At 50.0% G+C, this 19,666-nt stretch overlaps 1 protein-coding gene across 6 annotated transcripts; it reads right to left on the bottom strand.

The window, feature by feature from the left end:
- Positions 1 to 9,871: 9,871 nt before the first annotated feature.
- On the bottom strand, positions 9,872 to 18,955 carry ZNF3 (zinc finger protein 3). Of its 6 annotated transcripts, XR_004312575.1 has the most exons (7): positions 18,689 to 18,808; positions 17,445 to 17,573; positions 15,321 to 15,457; positions 14,140 to 14,231; positions 13,734 to 13,860; positions 10,930 to 12,065; positions 9,872 to 10,099 (listed from the first exon to the last, which is right to left on the bottom strand). XR_004312575.1 is itself a non-coding variant. In XM_014556347.2 (6 exons), the coding sequence occupies exons 3-6, from the start codon at positions 15,373 to 15,375 to the stop codon at positions 10,996 to 10,998; spliced, it is 1,344 nt and encodes a 447-aa protein (XP_014411833.2). In that variant the 5' UTR covers positions 15,376 to 15,457; positions 17,445 to 17,573; positions 18,833 to 18,955; the 3' UTR covers positions 9,872 to 10,995. The 6 variants fall into 6 exon arrangements, 5 of the variants coding, with proteins under 5 accessions (XP_014411833.2, XP_006181316.2, XP_032315640.1 ...); XM_014556347.2 differs by lacking the exon at positions 18,689 to 18,808 and adding an exon at positions 18,833 to 18,955 and having other exon boundaries at positions 9,872 to 12,065; XM_006181254.3 differs by having other exon boundaries at positions 9,872 to 12,065; positions 15,321 to 15,407; positions 18,689 to 18,814.
- Between the last annotated feature and the right edge of the window lie 711 nt (positions 18,956 to 19,666).

Genomic DNA, 19,666 nt, shown 5'->3' with positions numbered 1-19,666 from the left:
TGCCTTAGGACTATTACTATAAAAAACAATGTTAGTTATTCAATACTATTCTAGAGAGAGAACTATTCCTACTGGTTTTACTTTTAGAAAATTTGGATTTGGGGTAAATAGAACTTTGAGCACTTGCAAACATGCGTGTTAGGAGGTTGCGGTACACTGGGTGGCGTAGCTGCATCCTGGCCTACGTCGTGCTTTTTTCCTGCACACTGAGCACGTTTTCCGTCACTGGGAACATTTTGTCAGCCTGTGTGCTTTTTGGTCATGTGTGCTCTGTTTCTGCCAAAGTCTGTGAAAATCTGACTCTCCCTGAGATGCTTCCTTCTGAATTCCAGGAGCCAACAACACACAATATGATTACCTTAAATCCATCCTGACTCTTCTGCCTGCAGGCTCTTAGATTTAAGAGTGGCCAGGAGCCCCTGGGACCTCCTGTTAGCTAGAAACCCAGCGACTTCGCTCTTCCCTCATGTCACTTATTTTCATATTCTCAGTTTTTTCTACCTCTTAGTAGTAGTCACTGAAATCTCTCTCTCTCTACTGCTGTAGCCATAGTGGTCAGGCAGACGACGCGTCAGGATTGGGGACAGCAAGGAAGCGTGACGTCTGGTGTAGCTCTGATCACTGCAAACTGCCTTTTGTGCCGTCCTAGGATCAGACTGCAGGTAACGAGTCTATGCACCGGCCAGGTATATCAGGGCAAGGGGTCACTAGTGGAAAAGAATCAGTAGTGCTCGGAGTCTGAAATGTCCTTCCTGTTCCGGTAGCCTGCAGACTGCCTGGGTATCCTTGCCTTACACATGTGCTGTCCTTTTGTGTCCTGACTGGCACGGGGGCCCACACACAATCTAGCGATTGGGCGGCAGCTCATGGTCTGTGGGCCACCACTGCAGCTGCTCCAGCTGACGAGGGGAGGAGAAGCCCGGAGACCTGCCTCTTGTCCTACCCGTGAGCAGGCCGCGGGCCCCAGTCTGTGCTGCCCCCGATCTTCCTGACACTGTGCAGTGGTACTTTCTGATAGGCATTAACGGAAGACACGAGATCCACATGCTTCGTTTCAGCCCCCATCGGTCCATCTGTGAGCTGAAGTCTTCCTCAGATCTCCTAGTCTCCAGACTTTTTGCCTTATTGCTTGTCTAGACAAGCCATTCACTGCAGCCCAGGAGGCCATGCTGTCTTTCCCTTGGGCCCCTTCTTCCTCCATGAGAAGCTGGTGCCAGGTAGCCTGCTCTCAGCATAGCCCCCCAGGTGCCCTCACTCTGGCCTTCAGGGCCACTCCTGAAGAAGGCCATGTGAATGGGCACATTTTGGTTACACCCCAGAATACTGAGCTGATCCCTCTCTGAAACACCCTAGTTGTTTCTTCCATCAAGTCAAAGGGAGCCTTCTGTGAACCCACAGGTGTGAGCAGAGGGGGAGGCATCAGCTCAGCAAAGGTAGGAGACACGGGGGTCTGACTTCCTGCTGACACGCCTGTGACTTCTGGGCCTGCTCAGCTCATCTGAATGACCAAACAGATACTTCTTACAAATCCCAAGATTGCAGTCTGTATGTACTGGGGAAGGTGGGGACAGATTTTGAGGAGAAGGAGCATTATCTTGAGGGACACCTGCTTCTGGTGTGACGTTTGCATGGTCTCCAGGCAGAAAGAGTCATGGTCTCCTGCGTCAAGAGAGAGGCTTTTGTTAGGCCGGAGGGTTCAGGAGAATTTAGGGGTCCAGGTACACGAGCACAGCTGCCTCAGTGTCTCGCATATCAGGGTCCTGATCTTTCCCAGTCGGCCCAGAGCTTTGGCACCAGTGCTCTGGCGAGCTCCTTTTGCCGTTCCACTGTCCTGAGACTCAGTCCTGCGCCTGGTTTCAGGCCAGCCTGCTCTCGCTGCAGGAGGGGGGCTCTGGCTTTCACGACGCCCTGAGTCGACAGTGGCCCATCATTTTCATTCTTCAAAGCGTGAGAAGCTCTGCAGCCCTAAGGATTGCCACTGTCCCAGCAGTGTTACTATCGCCTAAGCCAGCGCTTCCCTTGGACCTGAACCTCATCTCTTGCCATAACTAGTGAGAATCGTAGTCACTGCCAAGGGATAGGATGCATTTATCACCGGACTTTTTTGCCATCTGACCAGAGGGCTTGATTTCTAGGGCCACTTCCAGTACCAACTGCCGCAGTTTGGATTTCCCCTGGAGCAGGGCTGCAGGCGGAGAGCTCATAGGGAGGTGACTCAAGGAAGCAAGAGTGAAGAAGCAGGGAGAGAGAGGAGGGAGGAGGAAAAGCCAGTAATGGACGCATTACTGAGCTGGTGCTTCTGTAGACAGCCAGTGCTCACCTCTGCCGGGGACCTTCAGAGGCATCCGGTACCAAATAAGGGAAGCTGGTATATGTGAGCTCTGCTCCAGTCCTGGTGCCCACCTTCCATGGGTAGGAGGCCAGTGCTGGCTTGGCTCCAAGGGAGTGGGTGAGGCCTCCCTGGTAGTTGGGGAAGGACACTGTCCCTGGGGGACTTTGAGGCTGGCTTGGTCTGAAGAAGCTTGTGAGCATTGCCACCTATCACATCACACAGACACACATTTACACACACGCACACGCGCGCGCACACACACGTACAGTGGACCACTGGCCAGGGCTGCCAGATTAAGCAAATAAAGGCACATTTGGATTCCAGGTAAACAATATATTTGGGACATACTTCTTATACTAAAAAAAATTATTCAATGTTTATCTGAAATTCAGATGTAACTGGACATCTTATCTGGAAATCCTACCCCCAGTATGCGTGAGCAGCAATGCCACCTCTCTGTCTAATCTAATACAGATACTAAAAGCATAAGGAGCCAAAGGGAAAATAGACAAACTAGGCATCATCAAAATTAAAAACTTCTGTGCTTCAAAGGACACCATCAAGAAAGTGAAAGGACAACCCACCGAGTGGTAGCCAATCCCTGCAAAGCATGTGTACGTGCTAGGGCGCTGGGAAAACCTATTTTACAACTCGGTGATGAAAGGACAGCCAGTTAAAAGATAGGCAAAGGATCTGAACACACATTTCCCCAAAAAAGACAAATGGACAAGAAGCACATGGAAAGACGCTCAACACATCCGTGACGGAAACGCAAACCTAAACCACCGTGAGGCCACGTTGTACCCCCGAGGCTGGCTGTAGTAAGAAGGACAACATCCAGTGTTGTTGAGGCGGCAGAGGAATCCGGAGATGATACGCTGCTGGTGAGAATGTAAAGTGGGACAGCCACTGTGGAAGACAGTCTGGCATTTCCTCAAAAGCTTAGGGGAGAGGGTATAGCTCAGTGGTAGAGCGTGTGCTTAGCATGCATGAGGAACTGGGTTCAATCCCCAGTACCTCCACTGGAAAAAAAAAAAAAAGATTAAAAAGAGTGTTTGACCAAGAAGTTCCTACCCTAGGTATATACCCAAGAGAAAGGAAAACATACCACACAAAAACTTGTACACAAATGTCCAAGGCAACACTGTTCATAAAAGCCAAAAAGTGGGAAATGTTTCCATCAATGGGTGAAAGGATAAACAAGGTATTGTTCAGCTGTTAAAAAAAAAAAAAAAAGATTACAGATTCACATTGCAACATACACAGATAAAACTTGACATCATTGTACTAAGTGAAAGAAGTCGGACACAAAAGGCCACATACTATATGGTTATGACTCCACGTATGTGAAGTGTCCCGAACAGGGAAGTCCACAGACAGACAGCAGGCTGATGGGGGAGGAGGGGGGAAATGGAGAGAGACTGCTGAAGGGTATGGGGTTGTTTTAGGGTGATGAACTATTCTCAAATTGTGATGGTTGGTTATACAATTCTGGATACTAAAAACCACCGGATTGTGCACTTGAAATGGGTGAGTTGTATGGTGTGTGAATCATCAATAAAGTTTTATTTTAAAAAACACAAACTCAGTCACGCACACATACACCTTGGGGGCGTAAGACAGAGCCTTCGCGGAGGGGCCAGCCTTGGTGGAGCGGTGGAGGATTCACACTGAACAGACCCACGGGTGCCCAGGCGTGCCACTGCGTGCTGGGAGGAGCTGTACCGGGGCTCAGGCGTGGCTTGACGTGAAAGGATTCGTACTAGCAGTCACCCTTGCATGCGGTAGCTGTAGGGAAATTCTCCACCAGAGCTCCAACGGAATGAAGGATCAAGGATTCTGTGTGGAAAAGCCCCTCACATCTGATGATCTGACTTTCATGATGCAACCCTTCCTGGATCGCTGTGCTCCTCGCTGTTCCTGGAATGTGGTAAGCGCGGTCCTCTCCAAGGGCCTGTGCACCTGCTGTTCTTTGTGAGATGTTTTTTCCCTGGATGTTAATATACTAGGATTTTCAGCCAGGGAAAGGAGGGAGCGGCACCAGCAAAGGCCGGGTGGTGAGAGTCTCACTTGTGCGAGAAGATGCTGGGGGCCCTGGGGAGGCTATAAGCTGAGAGGCTTTTACTGGCAGATCATGGAGTAGGTGATGGAAATCCGTGACAAGGTGGTGCGACGGTCCTGCGTGGGTGTCAGACGTGAAGAAAATGGGGCAAGGGGCTACACCAGGGCACCCTGGGCAGCAGCTGGGGTAAGGTTTCTCTATGGTGTAATCAGAGCAGAACAATATTATGAAGAAACTATATGCTTAATTCAGGGTACAAGACAGGTGATGTAAGTGGCTTTGAAAGCATTTGAGGGGGAGTCACTTGCTACCCTATGATTCTGATGGTGAATTGGTGTCTTCCTACAGAAGGACAATCTAAACTTCGTTTGCACTGGGACTTTTCATCTGGCACCCACATTGTGATGAAGCAGACAGGGACGGGAGGTGGGGGTGGCAGTGCCATTTCATGTTTCTGGATAGTTTTGTCTTGATGAGGCCTGCCCATGGCCGTAACACACCGCACAGGATGGCACGCAGCACAGGGACTCCTGGGTGAGAAGATGGCAGTGTCTGTGTGGTGCTGAGAGAGCCTGTGGCAGTGTCTAGGGGAACCTGATGGAGCCTTGAGGGAAAGAGAAGTCAAACACTGGAGAATAAACGAGGAATGGCTGACTGTATTTTAGCTATCCCGTTCTCTTATTTAGCTTTAAGGCTGTTTCCTCAGTGAAGCCTTTTGTGACCACCTTGTGCCTCGTCCCTCCCCAAGCAGAACACAAGCTAGCTTTCTTCGAGTTCCCCCATTTCATTTATCAAGAGATAGGACAGCAGGGTCATTAAGAGCCCAAGCTCTGGAGCCAGACTGCCTAGGTTTGAACCCCGGCTCCACTACTACTAACCATGTCTCGGTTTTCTCATCTGTAAAAAGAGGGATGTTAATAGGACTGACAGCCCCTGTGATTGTGGGAGACAAGGCTGACGGTACTGGAGACAGTCCGCGCTGGCACGGGGCTCAGCTGTCAGTGAGACCAGCCATCATGACGACGAGACTGGCGCCTCCTTCCGCGGGGGAACCACGGACTGTTCATCTCTGTATCCCCTACGTGCTCCCTGAGCTGCTGGCCAAGAGCTTCAAGGACGAGGGAGTGGCGTGGGGCGTCAGAGGAGGGGCTGGGATCCCCTCTGGGGTCTGGGGAGAGGGCGATGAGGGAGGTCAAGCCCGGGCTTCGGGCTCCAAGGGCTTCGAATCTCACTGTATCAGTTACTGTGCCTGGAGAACTTCCCTCCCTCCTCTCCTTCCTTCCTTCATTCCTGAAGCAAAGGGAATAAAAATGGGGGCAATAATAGTACCTACCTCACAGAATCGTGATGGATGAACGGAGTTAACATATAAAGCGCTTAGAACAATGCCTGACACACAGTGATGGCTCCATGGATGTTACTTCTTACTACTTTTATCTCTTTTTAAAAATATTTTTTTCTGATTATGAATGCCATACTTACTTTTGGTAGAAAAGTGAAAATGTAGGAAAACCCCCACCAGAGGGAGGGAGTCAGAGGTATGAACAAGTGATAAGTAAAAGATGGACATGGGGAGACAAGCCCGGTAATAAACGTGTGTACAAGATGCAGCTCAGGGAAATGATGGACCTGGTGGGGGTGGAGGGTGGCATCCACCATGCCCGGAAAGGTGAAGCTTAGGAGGAGGTTTTGACAGATGAGTAGGAGTCTGTTAGGTGGGCGAGGAGGGGAGGGTGTTAGCACGTGCAGAGACAGAGAGACTGCACTGTCTTCGCGAGGCTGTCACCCCAGCTTTGCATCGCTCCAGCATAACCCACGTGGGAGGGGACGAGGAACGAGTCAGGAACGGCCTGGGCCAAGGCAGGAGTCACAGGAGTGAGCAAGACCGGGTGGGCGGGAGATACAGACTGGAGGGGAGAGGAAATGGGAGAATCCATGCATCCAGAACCAGGCCCAGCTTTCTGGCGTGGCTGACTGGGAAGCTGATGATGTCAGCAACCAAAGCAGGGATAACTCAAGGGACACTGCTTGTGGAGGAAGATGCTAAGAATCCTTTGTCGTTCGTGAAGAAGCCCCTCTGGTGGCCGCATTTATCCACGTAGGTAGAAAATAGTCCATGGGAATTTTGATTCATTAAAAAAACTTCAGTTCTTCATTATTGCTATATTTAAAATAATGCACCTGACTGGGCTTTCTTTTATTTTCTGAAGTGGGGGAAAAAAACTTAAACTCTATATAAAACAACTTATGGGGGGAAAATATCTTTGGGGAGCTTTTAAAAAGCAATCTTTTAATTAAAAAGGAACAATTTGTTAAGACGTTCCCCACCACCACTCCATGGTTCACATTTCTGTCGGCTGAAATGTTCAGGTAAAACCAAGCTTTCCCTTTACTTGGAAACTTAGAACATATCCTCTCTCAGAATTATCTTGAGTTCTATCTCAAAGAACAGGCATGACTCGGGATGGGCTGGAGGCACCAGGGACCAAATTGCCTTTGCTGGGACTGCTAATGTCCTTGGAAATCATTTCACAGGTGAGAAGGCAAAGCTAACAGTGGAAGGCAGAAGCTTACAAGGAGGCAGATTTCAGCCCTCCTTAACTCCCAGCCATCGGAATGCTCATCAGTGGAGTCACCTGCCTCTGCCCGGTGCCACAATCAACGAGCCGCCTCTCCCTGAAGGCGCCGCCAGAGACTGGAGAGCCGTTCGCCGCGGCTGCTGCTGGAAGCATCTGCACGGAGCGGGAGGCTGAAGGTGGCTTCCAAGGCCCTCCTGGACTCCGATTTTCACTGATGGGAGGTAAGGAGCTGGAGCAGGACATGGGGACACTGTGAGTGAACAAACTCACAGGGCACGGAGGCGGGTATGTTTTGGGGCCTTGTTACCACCGTGCTATTTGATGTGACAAAGATTTCTTTGCTTTAACAAACCTTCCTCACGCTCCCAAACCTTTTCTTAGACCCACGTGTGTGCTTCCCTGTAAATTCTAGTTTTAGCGAGAGCCGTGCTAAATCAGTTTGGCAAGAGTCCTCCGCCCTTCACATCTGACCCGCCCCAGTATCTCATCAGATACCTCATCCTGCTGCGTCGCCCCAGGGTGATGTCTGACCACCCCAGCCTGTCTTCAGCAAGACTCCTTACCCCTGATGCTTCCCCTGAGAGTCTCCACCCACTGACGCCCAGCCTGCTCCTTACTGTGCATCCCCACAGACTGCGCTGTGCTCAGAATCGAGCCCAGTTACAACAGCTGTGAATAAAATCTGTTTTTACCGCCCTAACGACTCTCCATCCCCGGGTTTTCAACATCTGGTTTTCCAATGTGAGGAGGAGCTCAAAGAGAAGGCAATACAGTTATGTAGAGACCAGCTCGAGGAAAGCCTTGACTCTATGGCTAAGGAGTTTGAATTTTATCCTTTAAGGGCGAAGCCACTGAAAATTTTTTGATAAAAGAGTGACAAGATGGGTGTAGTGCTTTGGAGAGGTAAGCTTGAGAAAAAATAAAGATACTAATGCATTAGGAGACTGTGTCATCCAGGGAGAAGTCATGAGGACTCGAACTCTGGGACTTGCAGCAAAGGAAGTTTGAGGAACTAGGAAGGAGACTGGAGAATCCTCTGACAGGACGAGGCAGTTGCCTGGATGAGGTTTACTCTTCACACGTGCCTGCTCCCCTCACATCAGAGGCACGGAGGCCACGTGGTCCAGCCTCCCAGCAAGCAGAGCAACCCAGGCGAGGCCTTCTGTGCGCTGACCACAGGGCAAGTTCAACCGTTTCTCATCTGTAAGGCGCAGTTATCACTAACGCCTGCCTCACACACAGGTTGTTGTAAAGATTAAGTGATTTCATATATGAAAACTACTTGGAAAAGGGCCAGGAAGGCCCTTTTAGGCCACGTGTCAGCTATTATTACCTTCACCTGGAAACCCCACCGCCTCCACGACCTCAACCACAACACCCTCCCCCCGCAGCAGTCCATCTTTCCACCCCCTGCTCAGGAAACGTGCCCAGGACTTGACCCTGGTTCGATGCAGGAGGATGAGCATCAACAAACTTGAAAGTTTTGACCCTGAGAGGTTTACAGAGATTTTGAGAAGGGGTACTTATGGGGAAAAAAATGTATCTGGTTTGAAAGAAGTAATTTGAAACTTTTAGAGGCCCAAGTGTCAATGCCCTGCAGTCTGCTAGAGACCTGAAACCAGAGCTTGGAAGAGGTCAGTACCACACTGTGTAGATTTAAAATGTATTTAAATAGAGGTTAATAGTTGAGGCCATGAGAGTAAATGGGTTCGAAGAATAACCCTTGGCATAGAAACCACCAATACCATGACTGGACATTAAGGAATGCTCAGGTGGGCACTTGAGAAGAGGAATCACTATGAGAAACGGGAACGAGTAATCAGGAGAGTCAGGTGAACCAAACGTTCCAGAGGTTGTTTCAAAGACACCTGGAAAACAATTTTCCACGCAATGGCCTGATCGGCCTCAGGTTTGTTTGCGATGCTCTGAAGAGTGAGTCATGAAGGCTTTTCCAGGTGCGGAGCCAGCACCCGGCAGAGAGGGGGCTGAGGCTTCATGCGCACTGACAGCCCATTGCTGGCAGTCTGCCTGTTCAGGGGTCTTCCCCAGAGCTTCATGATGGAACCTCCACATGAGTAGCCATGCTCCGGCCCACCCCAAACTCTCTGCCTGGAACCTCCTCTCTGTTACCACACGGAATCTGTCTTGTGAGACCTAGCTTGTTTATCCCCTCCTAGAAATGTTCTCTATTTCATTACTGTTTCTTCCTTCTCAATACGAACATTTAGGCTCTACTCTCAGAAATCACTTTATAGGTCTGATCTGGGGCAGACACCCGCACTAACAACAAGACCCTACCATGGGTGACAGCTCTTGGTCTACACTTGCAGAGTGTCGATCTGTAAGTCTGCGGTGGGTGTCAAAGAAGAGCCAGATGGATGAGATTCATTAGTTTTATGAAATTAAAAACTTTACGTGGTCAAAATACACGATCCAAAATTTTTCAGAGGCCAGAGTTCCAGACACGTCCTCATCTTCTCTTTCATCTCCGCCTTCTCCATGACCGTAACCTCCCCACAGCCAAACCAAGACATCTCAACAGGCCCATCGGTACCTGACACCCAAGTACACTCTTATCAAGGACCCCATACTTAGCAACACCTTCCTAGTTTTGGCAGCTGGTGTTAAGTATCGTATCACACAAAACAATACGCATCAATAAAATCCTAATGGACGGGGGAGCGACTGGAAATGCCTGAGAGTCAGAGGCAACGCAGAGGAAATGATGGAGTCTTGAGGGAGTGAGTCTTGAGAGAGTGAGGTCACATGTTTGAGCCTAAAGGGGAAATGGTTGTCTGTACAAAGTTTTAATTTTTTAAAGATTCCATTTACAGTCACTAATGTTTCTTGTTTAAACTGAAATAAATTTGGCCCCTGCCCAAAAACACACTCAGTCTGTCCTTCTGAAAACTATTGTTTAATAGTGCACTTCATGTATGCTACAGGAGGAGCACGATGGGCAAGTGTAACCACAGGTCATCCCTTCAGTTGGGAAGCCCCGGGAGCTCCTCTAACCCAGCGAGGGGCCCCGCGGCCAGGCTCCGGCCTAGTTGTCCTCCTCTGGTCTCTGTGCTTTGCATTCATTCTTGGCTGCCGAAGTCAGAGGTGGCATCAGGAGGGGTCCAGCTGCCAGGGCCAGAGGTCACAGGTTATAGGTGACAGAGGGCACAGGAAGCTGGCTAAGCGAGCTCCTTAAAAACATCCTTAGTAACTAGGGGTTTAGATTAAATCACTTTCTGTCACAGAAGTGGCAGGAGAGAGGAGGAAAGGAACAGGTCGATGCTAAAAGCTTTTGCTCCTTTCCCTCATGTTAGACCCACTGATTAGCTGGATTCCCAGTTAGTCCTATCACAGCAGGGAAGAGCGAGTTCTCCCACAAAACTGCCAGGCTGCTCCTGGAAACTGGCTTATGCTGCTCCAGGAGCCCTAAAGGATACAGTCACTGCAGAAAACCTTAGGGTCCTTCCCCCGCCCGACAAAATAACATCCCTCAGCACCCAGTTTCCCTAATAAACGAAGTCATAGAACAAAACAGCACATTCTTCATCAGACCTGAAAGCTGGATTAGAAGCAGTGGCTTTGAAATACAGCCTCCATCTCCCCTGCTAGCCAGTAACACGACCCAGAACATTCTTTCCACGTTCTTCTCTGCTGACTATACTGACTCCCAACTAGAGGACTCCTTGGAATTTTATTCCTACGTGCTTCCAACCCCACCTTGGAAAGAAAGGCTCCTCTGGTGTGAGAAACATGGTCTAGTGCAAACTGCCTTCCAAAACGGAAGAAGACTGGTCCCAGAGCTTCCCTCTACTAGTGGCCCAATCTTTCAGGGCTGGGGTCATTCCTGGGGACACTGACTTGGTTGTTAACCACCGTGCCAGGATGGCCTGCCCAGTCTGCCCCATTCTCTAAGGTGAAAGGCGAGTCAGAAGGGACGCGTCCCAAGCTGTTCGTACTTGTAGAGCAAGGCAGGCGCTCTTGAGACTCAGAGGAAGCGAGGAGGCCAGGTGAGCGGCTCTCTTTCACGTCGACTCCCTGATATTTAACGCAGCAGTGACCCGGAGAGAACTTTTGCTCACTCCCATTACATTCAAAGGCTTCTCCCCAGTGTGAATTCTCTGATGGCGAACAAGAGCTGAGCTGTACCTAAAGGCTTTCCCACACTCACTACATTCATAGGGGTTCTCCCCTGTGTGGATTCTTTGATGCTGAATAAGGCCTGAGCTGTAAGTAAACTTCCCTCCACATTCCATACATTCATAGGGCTTCTCTCCAGTGTGGATCCTCTGGTGCTGATAGAGGTGTGAGCTCTGGCTGAAGGCCTTCCCACACTCGTTACATTCATAGGGCTTCTCTCCAGTGTGGATTCTCTGGTGATGAATAAGGGTGGAGCTCCTGCTGAAGGCCTTGCCGCATTCATTACAGGCGTACGGCTTCTCTCCAGTGTGGATTCTCTGGTGATGAGTAAGGGTGGAGCTCCAGCTGAAGGTTTTCCCACACTCGTTACATTCATAGGGCTTCTCCCCGGTGTGGATCCGCCGATGGAGAATGAGAGCAGAGCTGCAGCTGAAGGTCTTCCCACAGTCACTGCATTCGTAGGGCTTCTCCCCCGTGTGGATCCTCTGATGCTGGATAAGATGTGAGCTCTGGCTGAAGGCCTTCCCGCACTCACTACATTCATAGGGCTTCTCCCCGGTGTGGATCCTCTGATGCTGAATAAGGTCTGAAGTTCGATTAAAGCTCTTGCTACATTCATCACACTTATGGGGTCTGTCACCCACAGGAAGTCTCTGATGGGACAGAAGGCTGGGACTCACAGCGAAGCTGTTCCCCAGGTCACGGTATTTCTCACTTCTCTCTCCCATGGGGGTTCGTTTTTCCTCAGCTGTCACTTGACCCAAATCCTGTATCTTCCTCTTCAGTCTCTCTCCAGAGGAGTTCCCCAGCTGCCTCTTCAGACTGACTTCTTGTTCATAGGCTTCTTCAAACTTAAGACCCTGAGAAATATCCTTTTGGAATCTTCCCAATAGCACCCCGTGTGATCCTGTATCTTCAGAAATGTGTCGATCACGCTCAGTTCTGGTCTCACCATCTGGCACAATACAAAACACAAACGTCACTTGTTCCCTGTGGAAGACAGAATCAAAACCAGACACAGTATAACCACATAATGTTTACAGGCTAAAAGCACACGCCTCTCATCTGCGTGCAAAGAGGCCTGTCCAGGCTGCACGCAGCTACGCAGAGTAAGAACCTGGCCAAGGAAACAGGGAAGGTGAAAGGTGGGAAGGAAAAATTGAGAAAAGAGCTGGAAGTGCAGAGAAAACTGGATTTGTAAGGAGAGAAGGACAGATCAGGCAGAGGCAGGGAATCAAAAACAGAAGAGGCAGGACATGCTGTGTAATGGAGTGACGCAGTCCTCGGAGGTCAGAGACGGTGACTACTGAACAGTCAGAGAAAGATGCAAGTACAAGAAGCGAAATGTAGCCGGGGGCTGAGAAAAGTGGGAAGGGGGTGGGCAGCAGGGCAGGAAGGATGAAGCCCTACAGCCCCAGGTGAAAAGAACAACCATGTCTGCAGCCGCAACACATACGCCAAATCCCCGGAAACAGGCAAGAGACAGAGGCCAGTGCACGCCAGGGCCCCAGGCCGGGGAGGCTACGCTAAGATGCGAGGACACACCGACAACTTCCATGTTCAACTTCGCTATCTTCACTGCGCTGGGGTTTCTAAAGGGAGCTTCAGGCAGAGAGAACCAGTACAGAGATCTGGGTGTTAGCATTTTTAGTTTGTCAATAGTTTAAAAAGTAAAGACAGGGCAATGAGTGTTAGGGACAGAAAGAGCTGTTTCTCCCTCACCTGAACAGGTACCTCTCAGGACATCTCTGTTCTCAGTCCCCTTCAGACCCAGGACCCTCGGCTCTTCCTCTCACTCCAGCCCAGAGATCATGTCAAAATTCAGAAAGGGGAATCCTGCTCGTGGGGAAAGACTCGGGAAAAGGTTCATCCTTCATACCAAATGGGCCCACGGCTCAATCCGAGACCCAGGATCTGCAGGCGACGGAGAGGAAATGTACAGGGAGGTCTCAGACGGGATTCAGGGAGACCCCCGGCGTTGCTCGGGAAGTGTTCTCGCCGAGAGTGGGTGAAAGATGAGGAATTAACAGTCCACACACTAAAGGTTAAGCAACTAACTGCTCTCTAAACAAGCTGAAATTTCTACAAGAGGAGCAGTTACGCCAGGTCCATCCACAGAGCAACAGGTCCCTAGAGGTAGTGCAACAGAGGAGGAGACGGACTTCCAGAATGTTCACCTGGGCACAGAGCAGTACCTCACGTTTAGGGAGTCCCATATGCTAATCTTCTGGAAAAGTCTCTGGATTATATGTTAATGTTAAGTCCTAAGAATCACATGGGAGAAAGTACCAGATTTAGTTAAAAGACCAGGGCTCGAGTTCTGCCAGTCACTAGCAACGTGACACTCGGCGAAGCACTGAAGACGCCTGACCTCTCTTTCATCACCTGTAAAATGAGGGTACTTCCAGCCACCTCAACTGCTGCGTTACTGCGAGGGTTAAGTGAGAGCAGATCTATGAACGCTAGTTATGAACTGCAAATTACTGTTCAAATGAGAGTTACTATCACTGTCTGAGATTAAGTCAATCCTTAGCTAATGATTTTCAGTGACTCAACTGTTCCTAGCAAGCAAGGAAGCACAGAAACGCCCAGGGAGCTGTACTGAGACAGCACCCCTCCTTACCCAGTGAGAACACGTTCCCGTAGTTCTCCAGCATCACATCCCTGTAGAGGTCCCTCTGAGCAGGCTCCAGACGCTTCCACTCCTTCCGAATGAAGTACACAGCCACGTCCTCAAAGGTCACCAACTCCTGAAATGACACGTTCTCGCATGCAATTCCACGGTGTGTGATGGGACTGGCAGAGCCAAAACCTGATTCGGGATGGAGCTGAATACTGCATATTTGGGAAGTGGGGAAAGGAGGTTACGGTGGAGGAAGAGTGAAGAGAGACTGAGACAGAAAGGTTCATTATTCAACAGGAAAGGACCACAGCCCTGACGGACGGTTTAGGGCACTGGATGGGATGCTGCTACACAAAACTTTCCACAGGACGGGCAGGAGAGAAGGATAAAGAAAAGTACAGCTCACCTGGGCCTTGGCCTTCAGCAGTGCAGCTGCCAACATCTCATCCCCCAGACTGTCCTTGTCGGAAAATGCAGGAACTTTGGAGGAAGGAAGAGCTGAGGACGATGAAAGGGTCTGTAAGTCAATATGCACTCTGGCCCCGTGACCCACAGAGGGCTCCTGGGGTACCGGAACAACCCAGGACCCCTCCCTCTGACTGTCTAAGTCCGCACTCTCTGATGCTAAGAAGGTGCTTCCAGCAGGGACCTTCAGGGTGGGCCTTCCTGCTAGGGAGAGATGTCCAAGCCCCGTTCATCCAGGCTCTCCAGTCACTCTCCTCTCAATGACATTTGCCCAGAACGACTGTCAGTGACTGGTATAGTCTTGTCCATTCTCCTGGGCCTGGCCAGAAACATGGGCTCTCCTGTCCATGTTGCTTCCGTCACTCTCCAATCTCAACTCAAACTCTTGCACAAACTTCTAGACCAGAGGAAAACCAGGAGCTTCACCCTGACCGTGACTGAAGGCATTGTGTCCACACCTCTCCTTTCTCTCTACCCCTAGATCAAACCTCCACACTACAAACGTCCTGTGTCTGTGCTGGATCATATGTCCTTTCCTGTAATTCTTAAGTTACCCTCTTTGTCCCTTAGAGACTCTAAACCCCTAGAGAAACTAGATTCTGTACAATCACATGGACAAAAATGTCATTAAATGCTTTTTCCTGAGAAGTATGGGAGTAACAATCCTTAGGACCAAAACCGGCTCAAAATCAGGGGCACAGCCTCCGAAAGCAAAACGCAAGTGCTTTTTATGGCTTCCCAGCCCTCCTGTCCTTTCGCCTGTGACCTACAGAACAATTCCTGAGGGCTCCCCTAAAGCACGTGCTCCCCAAGAGCACAAACCAGGGCAACGACGCCGCTGCGACAAAGTACCTGGGAAGTGGAACGTGGTGATCGTCACTGTTTCCTTAATCCTGCACGAGGAGCCCACAGCCCTTACAAATGCCCCAGCCGTAAAGCCTATCAGGCTGTATTTAAGTAATGGCTTCAGCCAGCGCTCCCCACGAGGCTGGGAGCAACTGAAGGACAGGGACTACGTCCTAACTGGCCTCCAGCAGTTAGCCTAGTACCTGGTAAGCAAGGGATTTCAACAGCTGGTTGCTGAATGACTGAATGAGAGGATGCGTGACCCCTATCCCTTACCACTCTCAAGCAGTGCCTGAGGTTCCTGAGATGCATGGTCAGCCTGCGTTTCCATGGGTAGGGCTAGAAGCTCGTATCTCTGGTCTCCTGTTTGCAAAGTCAGCAGGAAGCAGGGTTTGAGTGACAATGAGGAAGCACTGCAGAAGCAAAAGGTCAGGGTGCAAAGACAATTTTAAAAAACTCTCCTGAATACAGAAAGAGGGGAACTAGCATTTCAGTTACTACCAGAATAGCAAGAGGAAATGCAGCAACAGTGATCGGTCTTTTAGATCCTGGTGAATAAATGCACCCGGTCCCTGTGATGAGACCACACGAGGATCACAAAAAAGGGCCCAAGTTCCTGGACAACATCCCACCTTAGGCGCCCTCCCCACACCGAGCACTATTTCTAACAACAAAAAATGGAGAACATGGGTGCCAAACGATGCCATTAACAGAATGAAATACTAAGTGACTACTGAAATGAGAAATACCAGAGTAAAGCGAAAAAAGAGTATTACACATAGACTGCAAAATGTTTAAGTATCATGTTAATTTTTAGGAACCCTGGGAATAATAGATAAAGCTAATGTATACAGATCAAGAAAAGACCTTCAGAAATGTTAGAATTAGTACGAGGGGAAAAAAACCCAACTTACTTTGGTCGGTTTCTAGCTGTTGCAGTACCTGTAGGCGCTACCCTCAGAGGAAGAGGGGCCGTGAAGTAGCACCCAAATAACAGAGATCAGAGAAAGTTTCCCTGAGTTCTTTGTCTCATTTTAAAAACCTGGGGGAAACAATACCTGTCTCACAGAACTAGGGCAAACAGCTCAGATCTGCTAGACTGAGATAAATTCTTCCTCCCCTTTCTTTCTAAGACAGCTTCTGCTTCCAGCCTCAGTCAAAAGCGGGCTATTACTGAGGAATCTGCGCCCTGTGCGGTCCTCGTGCGGTCTCGTTACAGAGTGTGGGTGTGTGTATTCACCAGGCTCTGAGACCCTGGTCCCAGCTGCGGTGTGTCCTCTCCCTGAGAAGGCAGCAGCGAGGCTTCTCTCATAAAAGATTTTCTCTCCCGTCTCTCATAATAGATTTCCTTGGATGTAAGTCCTTAAAGCAAGAACTAATACTTTTTAAACAAATATAAAATTATTTACTACATTTTTATTCTTGCTAAGGTCCCCACTCCCCAGTGGCTACAACAATCAAAAGAGGTCTGTTCTCTGTGGCGCCAGTGAATAAGATGTAACATTAGCACCCAGACTAAGGTTTGGATCTCAGAAGTTTCTACTCCACAACTGAACGTTGTGGCGAGGATCCACAGATGAAGTACAGGTGAGGCAGCTGCCAGAGCCTCCTTACGCTTAGGCAGGAACAGAGGGGAAACCCCTGGATTTTGGCCACCTCCCCTCTCTTTATTCATTTGCTCATAGAACAAACATTTGTTACATGCCAGTTACATTGCAAGGCACTAATGAAAGGAGTGAAAAAAATCCAGAATGCAAAAGGCATTTGCTTCATCATTACAGACTGTTGCAATCACATAAGGCATAAAATGGGGAGGGGCCCTGAGGGTCACTCAGAGTTCAGACAGTGCCAGTCTTTGGGCAGCAGGGGCATGTAGACTGCCCATCACCACACCAGGACCATTACACAGTGAAAAGCAATGAATCAGGTATGAGCCAGGCCCACTAACGATCCAGGAGACACACCCTCTTGCACAACCCTCTCCTGGTTGGGGCCCTTCGACTCTTTCTCAGAGCCAGCCATCCTCTTCTTCCTATTAACCACCTTTGCAATCTCCAGGGCTGGTTACGAGCAGACACCCCCACCAAATCAGCTCTCAGTCCAAACTCTCCTTAGAAAGGAGAGTCAGAGGCGCTGATTCCAGAGAAAAAAGCAACGCTCCCTCCTCACAACTGGGTTAAGCAAAGCTGGAACTCAAAGGCATATTGTTGAGAACAAGTCCCCAGTGTCTAGATCAGGAAACAATGTTTCTCATGGAAAGAAAAACCTCCATTGTGCCCCCACTGCTTCAGGTCCAGGCAGGGCCCTTCCCCTGCTCCACTGCCAACCCCACTCCCTGCAGTGCTCTTGGGGACTGAGAAAGATGACCTGGCAGAGAGAACAAGTCAAGGAAAGCTTTACCCGCCGGATTCTTTCCTTCCTTCTTTGTAGTTAGTCTCGAAAAGGCCAGAGTAGCAATTACTGGGAATTTGGCAGCGTCTGTTCAAGTTCCTGGGAGTTCTGACTTGAGTTGATGCCAATGCTGTATGACTAAAGAAAAACAAAGAAAAAGGAATTTAAAAGGTTCATGTAAACTTCACTTGGAATCTAGATACTTAGTGATAAGGGGGGGAAAACAGGAAGAGAGGACATATGCTGATAAATACTGATTAAGACCATAACTGGTATCTGTGCTGCGCCCTCCGAGAGCTGAAATGGAAATCAAGGTTCTCCAGGTCAACCTCCCACCCAGTGCAAGAAATACCTCAAGTTCCTAACGGTCTGTCCACTAACTTGCTAGATACTCTTACTTCAGCAGGGAGTCTGTTCCACTGCAGCACAGCTTAGCCATTAGAGAGGTCTTGGGAGTTACGCTGAGAATCTTCTCCCTCCGACCTTCACCTCTCAGAGGCCTAGTGACCTACGGAGTTTCTATGATACAATTTTCTGTTTCCAGGCAACTCTCCACCAAACACCTGAAACCCAATGATGTCCACTCTCCACAAGCTTCTCTTCGTGGGGATGAATACCTTTAGTTCCTCTAAATATCGCACAGATTTCAGGCTCATCAGCCTGCTTATCCTCTCCTGGAGTTCACATACGCCCTTCAGAACGGAAACACCGGCTTGTGTTCAATCCCACTTCAAAAGGGGGTCAAATTAGGGATTTAATACGTCTGGAAATGGGACACAGTTGTACCACTCCCCGAAAAAGACTCGATTTACTGGGCGCCAGGGGGATGATTCCGTTATGTGTGAATAGTTTTAACTGCGCACGCTTTGTAGCACTCCTCATTCTCTGATCCTCGGACCCAGCTAAGTAAAAACAGACCCTCCCTCCTGCCGAATGACGACCAAGTTAGGGTCGCTGTCATCAGCTGTTGTAAAAAGAGGGGCACCTCTCCAGCCAGACTGGAACTTTGAAGTGCTCGAGCTGGGCGCTGTGGAAGTCACAGAATCAGAACCGCAGCCCCTCCTTCCTCCTCGCACGGGGGGCCTGCAGGGGGCGGGGTCCCTGGGGAAGCGGAGTCGGGACTCGCGCCTCCCGGGAGCCTGCTCCCGGAGGGCCTGGGGACCCCGCGGGCCGCAGCAGCACGGACACCCCCCCACTTCCCTGGCGACCACTGTCCCTGCCCCACCGCGAGCCCTGGGGGCGGCCGGACTCACCCTGGGGGCAGGGACGGGAGATTTGGGGGGCCAGACACCGACCAGGCCCCGTTGGTCCCTGTCACAGACCCACACACGGTGGACAGAACAAAGAACGGAAGTTCCCTCCGTTTCGCTTCCGGGTCGGTTCTTTTCACTACTCACCGCACCCCCGAGTCCCCCACGTCCACTTGTTCTCTCTAGGAAAATGGGAAGTCTTCGCCTCTCGGTGGTTTGCTGACTGGGCGCAGGGCCCCAGCGCTGACGCAACACTCTAGGCCTGTCGCCCCCGCCCGCCGCGCCCCCTGCTGGCGGGGCCTGGTGGGGCGCTGCGCACCTGGTCCTCAGGGCGCATGCTCGGGAGCCGGCGGCCGGGGAGGGGGCGTCCTGGCGCAGGTGGCGGGGGTGGTCCGGGATGCGCTCCCACGTGGTCCTCCGCGGGGCAGCCGCGGGCCCAGCAGGGCATACAGTGTCTGAGCTACCGGAGTCCCAAGTTGACCCGCAGCAAACAGGAGGACGCTTGAAGGATTCGATATAAAAAATTCACCCATATTTGAAGTTTCCAAACAGACGAAGGTTATGCTTCCAAGCAAAGTTTTGTGTTTGTCTCATGTAAAAAAAAAAAAAAAAAAAAAAAAAAGCCCCCTTTAAATTACTAAAATCTGAAGAAAACATTCTAGCCTATCAGAGAGTTCACGTGAGGACAAAACCTGTACAAGTGATGAAAGCAGAAGAGATTTGGGAAAGTTACAGATCCAGATCTGAAGAAAACAGGCGAAGCCCTTTGATGTTTGAGATGCCTGAGGGAATGAGGGTCCAGGTTTTCGTGGTTTACTCACATTTACTCACTTTTATGTCCTCACAGGAGGAATCCTGAAAGTTTCGGGATCAAATCCCGCAGATAATATACACAAAACGAAATCTTGTGATCTCCTGATGGCACCTTATGGCCATGCCTCCAATTTGATCCCGATTTTTATGGCGTCCAATACTTAATAG

This window comes from Camelus ferus, chromosome 18 (genome assembly GCF_009834535.1).
Source record: "Camelus ferus isolate YT-003-E chromosome 18, BCGSAC_Cfer_1.0, whole genome shotgun sequence".
NCBI lineage: Eukaryota > Metazoa > Chordata > Mammalia > Artiodactyla > Camelidae > Camelus > Camelus ferus.
Note: the sequence above shows the minus strand (reverse complement) of the source record. Positions and strands in the feature narration are given on the sequence as shown.